The sequence below is a fragment of the Erythrolamprus reginae genome, chromosome 6 (genome assembly GCF_031021105.1).
Source record: "Erythrolamprus reginae isolate rEryReg1 chromosome 6, rEryReg1.hap1, whole genome shotgun sequence".
NCBI lineage: Eukaryota > Metazoa > Chordata > Lepidosauria > Squamata > Dipsadidae > Erythrolamprus > Erythrolamprus reginae.
In genome coordinates this window covers 7,642,742-7,647,456 of record NC_091955.1, presented here as the reverse complement: position 1 = coordinate 7,647,456, position 4,715 = coordinate 7,642,742, and the positions used below count along the sequence as shown (strand labels likewise).

Genomic DNA, 4,715 nt, shown 5'->3' with positions numbered 1-4,715 from the left:
GTTTGGCATTTGTATTATTATTTTTTATTACAAAACAAAAACACACACTAGGATTGTCAAAGAAGGGAGAAATCTTCATTTCTTAGTTTTAACAGCGTTCACGACTTGCTCTTGGGCGGCCTTCTTGGCTTTGACCATTTCCACAAGCTCCTAGAGAGAGAGAGAGAGAGACTCTTGACACAAACGTATCTTTTTTTTTCTTTTATGTACACAGAGAGCCTATGCACCCAAGACAAATTCCTTGGGTGTGCAATCACACTTGGCCAATAAAGAATTCTAATTCTAGAGAGAAAAGGGAGGGAGGAAGGAAGGAAGGGAGGGAGGAAGGGAGGACAAAGAAAGAGAAGGAAGGAAGGAAAGAGAGAGAGAAAGAAAGAAAAAGTAAGAAAGAAAAAAGAAAAAAGAAAAAGAAAGAAAAAAGAGAAAGAGAAAAGAGAGAAAAAAAGAAAAAAGAGAGAAAGAAAAAAAGAAAAAAGAGAGAAAGAAAGAAAGAGAAAAAAAGAGAAAGAAAGAAAAAAGAGAGAAAGAGAAAAAAGAGAAAGAGAAAATGAGAAAAGAAAGAGAGAAAAAAGAGAGAAAGAAAAGAGAAAAAAGAGAGAAGAAAGAAAGAAAAAAGAGAGAGAGAGAAAGAAAGAAAAAGAATGGAATTTGGCCATTTTTGTATTTTTTTTTACCAATCCATTTTATAAATCCAGAAAACACTCCATAGCACAGAACTGAACCAGCACAAGAGGTGCACCAACGTCCACAGCACGACTCACAAACGTTCGGCAGGCTGGCTGCCCTTCTTGTTGCCAATGCGGAGTTTGGTTCAACATATACATTCTCATTGCGTCCAGAGAGAGAAATTCAGAGATTGTGAGGGCAATAGCTCTATCACTACTTTGTAGGGCTGAATTGTATGTTCTAAATTGCCGTATTTTTCAGAGTATAAGAAGCACCTTTTTCCTCCCTAAAAGGGGGCTGAAAATTCAGGTGCGTCTGATATTCCCAATGCAGCTTTTTTCGAAACTTTTTTCCAGCCCTAACTGGGTGCTAACCATCTTCCCAGCTCTTACCTTGCAGGTTCTTTCATTGTAACTCTCTGCAAATAATGTTTTCCAAGCCCGAAGTCTTTGCAGGTTTTTTTCATTGTTCTATTTGCTCCAAATGTTTCTTTCCAGCCATAACCAGGTTCTAACAATGTTCCCAGCTCTTACCGGCTTGCAAGCTCTTTCATTGTTACTCTCTGCGAAGAATGTTTTCCAAGCCCCAAGTCTTCAGGTTTTTTTTCATTGTTCTATTTGCGAATAATGTTTATTTCCAGCCCTAACCAGGTTCTAACAATGTTCCCAGCTCTTACCAGCTTGCAAGCTCTTTCATTGTTACTCTCTGCAAAGAATGTTTTCCAAGCCCTAAGTCTTTGCAGTTATTTTTTCATTGCTCTACTTGCTCAGAATTTTTCTTTCCAGCCCTAACCAGGTTCTAACAATGTCCCCAGCGCTTACTGGCTTGCAAGCTCTTTTATTGTTACTCTCTCCAAATAAGTTTTTTTTTTTAAAGCCCTAACCAGGGGATAAAATAATGTGCTGAAACTGTCCAGACTAAGGACGCTAGCCAGATGAATATCTGTTAAGCAGATTCTTTTCCCTATTTCTCTCCCCAAAAGGTGTGTCTTATACTCCGAAAAATACGGTAAATTCTTAAAAGTTAACAAAAGCGAAATAGACATTGGCTTTACCTTATATCGCTTCATGCAGTCTTTTTTAGACCGGCCTGGGACAGAGGCTGCTATTTTTTCCCATCTCTCAGGAGTATTCACTGGATACGTTTTTAAAGCCTGTTCTAAGAGTTTCTGCTCCTCTGTTGTCCACGGAGTTGCATCTGTGAATGATACTGCGGAAAACAAACGAGAACAGTCTCACAATTTCCTTCAAAATATTTCCCTTCAAAAGGGCGGGACTCCAATTGGGTAGCTTTCTATATTTCATCCCTTAAGTGGCGTTTCTTGTTTTTAATAACTGCTTTTAAAACAAATGGGCATACAGTATTCCCAAAGACGGTTCTATCTTTATTTTTATTTATTTATTTATTTATTGGATTTGTATGCTGCCCCTCTCCGCAGACTCGGGGCGGCTAACAACAATGATAAAAAACAACACGTAACAATCCAATTTAATAAAACAACTAAAAACCCTTATTATAAAAAACCAAACATACACACAAACATACCATACATAACTTGTAATGGCCTAGGGCAGTGATTTTCAACCTTTTTTGAGCCGCGGCACATTTTTTACATTTACAAAACCATGGGGCACATTGAGTGGGGGGGCGGGGCGGCTAAAAAAGTTTAGACAAAAAAATTCTCTCTCCCTCCCTCTTTCTCTCCTTTCCTCTTTTTTGCTCTCTTTCTCTCTCCCTCCCTCCCTCTATGTCTTTCTCTCTCCCACCTTCCCTTCCTCTTTCTCTCTCTCTCTCTTGCTTTCTTTCTCTCTCTTGCTCTCTCTCTTGCTTTCTTTTTCTTTCTCTCTTGCTTTCTTTCTCTTTCTTTCTCTCTCTCTCTCTTTCTCTCTCTTGCTCTTTCTTTCGCTCTTTCTCTCTCTCTTTCTTTCCCTCTCTTGTTTTCTTTCTCTCTGAGCTTCGCGGCACACCTGACCATGTCTCGCGGCACACTAGTGTGCCACGGCACACTGGTTGAAAAACACTGGCCTAGGGGAAGGAATATCCTAACTCCCCCATGCCTGGTGACAAAGGTGGGCCTTGAGTAATTTGCGAAAGACAAGGAGGGTGGGGGGGCGTTCTAATCTCCGGGGGAAGTTGATTCCAGAGGGCCGGGGCCGCCACAGAGAAGGCTCTTCTCCTGGGGCCCGCCAAATGACATTGGTCGACGGGACCCGGAGAAGGCCAACTCTGTGGGACCTTATCGGCCGCTGGGATTCGTGCGATAGAAGGCAGTTCCGGATGTATTCTGGCCCAATGCCATGTAGGGCTTTAAAGGTCATTACCAACACTTTGAATTGCAGACTGCGGAGTGTTGGTGTGACATGGGCATACCTAGGGAAGCCCATGATTGCTCTCGCAGCTGCATTCTGCACGATCTGAAGTTTCCGAACACTTTTCAAAGGTAGCGCCATATAGAGAGCGTTGCAGTAATCGAACCTTATTTCCTAATAGTGGCTGGAAACCTCCAACACAAACACACACACAAGAATTGTTCTCCACTTACCTTCAAACCGTTCCGAGGGCGCAGCACTGTCTGCTTGTGGTATGACTCCATGCTCTTTCTTAAATTTATCGAAAGCTTTCTTATTGATGTCGTCCTTTTGATGGGGGTCTAACGATAAGGAGATATTAAGATGAATCAGCCACCAATGAAGTTGTAGGGAGGGGAGGGGGAATCGATTGATTCTTCGTCAACTTTTCCGTTAAGTCAAGATTTAGCCTGTGCTCAAATAATTCACAAATAAACCAACTGCAGTCTGAATTTTGGAAGGATTTTGTAATCATCTTTAACAATGTCCCGATAAACTATTATTTGGTCCTCATGCAGATTCTTTTTTTAAAACCGGAGGCAATTTGGGAATGAAAATTGAGTCTGTTTTAAAATAGGGTTCTTGTTTTCACTAGTCAAAGGCAAAAGGCTACAATACTGAGTTTAAGCATAGTAACATAGAAGATTGACGGCAGAAAAAGACCACACGGTCCATCTAGTCTGCCCTTATACTATTTCCTGTATTTTATCTTAGGATGGATCTAGGTTTATCCCAGGCATGTTTAAATTCAGTGACTGTGGATTTACCAGCCACGTCTGCTGGAAGTTTGTTCCAAGCACCTACTACTCTTTCAGTCAAATAATATTTTCTCATGTTGCGTTTGATCTTTCCCCCAATTAACCTCAGATTGTGCCCCCTTGTTCTTGTGTTCACTTTCCTATTAAAATCACTTCCCTCCTGGACCTTATTTAACCCTTTGACATATTTAAATGTTTCAATCGTGTCCCCCCTTTTCCTTCTGTCCTTCAGACTATACAGATTGAGTCCAATAAGTCTTTCCTGATACGTTTTATGCTTAAGACCTTCCACCATTCTTGTAGCCCGACTTGGTCTTTAAAAAAAAGGAGCCCTATCTGGTCATTTTGCTATGCTGGCAACACCAACTGTTTAATCGACTTTTTATTTTCCTCAAAGGCCGCCAGATTACATATAAATCTACATCAACAAGTAAAAATATCCGAAGTGATTTGGTCTTCAGCATGAATAGCAGGAACACCATTTAATATATTTTTTCAATGGTGTACATATTTAGCACCAGATACTGTTCTGCTCAAGCTACGGACCAGAGAAAATGTAGCATACATGCAATTTGTTCAAACCTATATTTAATTGATTAACCACTACTAAATAAACTGGCTCAGTAGTGTTTGCACACAAATAAATCTTAAATGAGTCTTTTCTTGGAGGGGGTGGGGGAAGCTGTTAATTATGTTGTGGTTGGATCACAGCCAGCTCCTCTGGTAATGGATTTTGAGCTAGAGGACCTGGGTCCATCCGAGCATCGGAGACTGTTGTGATTAGCTCTGGCCCAGCTCCTGCCCCAAGGAATGTGCAGGTGGATGTGGGGGAGAGATCCACATGCCGCAGGCCTGTTTTGCTCCCGATGGAATCTGCCGATGAAGCCTCCTCTGACCTAGGGAGCGTGAGTGACAGGGAAGATGGGAGTTTGGCAGACAGCCC

General features: G+C 41.4%; 1 protein-coding gene across 2 annotated transcripts in view; it reads right to left on the bottom strand.

Moving 5' to 3' along the window:
- Window position 1: 1 nt before the first annotated feature.
- The window catches only part of DNAJC2 (DnaJ heat shock protein family (Hsp40) member C2), a 36,327-nt gene continuing 31,613 nt past the window's right edge, over window positions 2-4,715 (bottom strand). For both annotated transcript variants that reach the window (XR_011559435.1, XM_070755123.1), the window contains exons 15-17: window positions 3,209-3,316; window positions 1,721-1,875; window positions 2-150 (exon numbers count right to left, since the gene is read on the bottom strand). Coding sequence is in view for 1 of the 2 variants with exons in the window: in XM_070755123.1 (XP_070611224.1) it covers window positions 76-150; window positions 1,721-1,875; window positions 3,209-3,316 (338 nt within the window). In the remaining variant the exon portion in view is untranslated. The remainder of the gene's footprint in view (window positions 151-1,720; window positions 1,876-3,208; window positions 3,317-4,715) is intronic.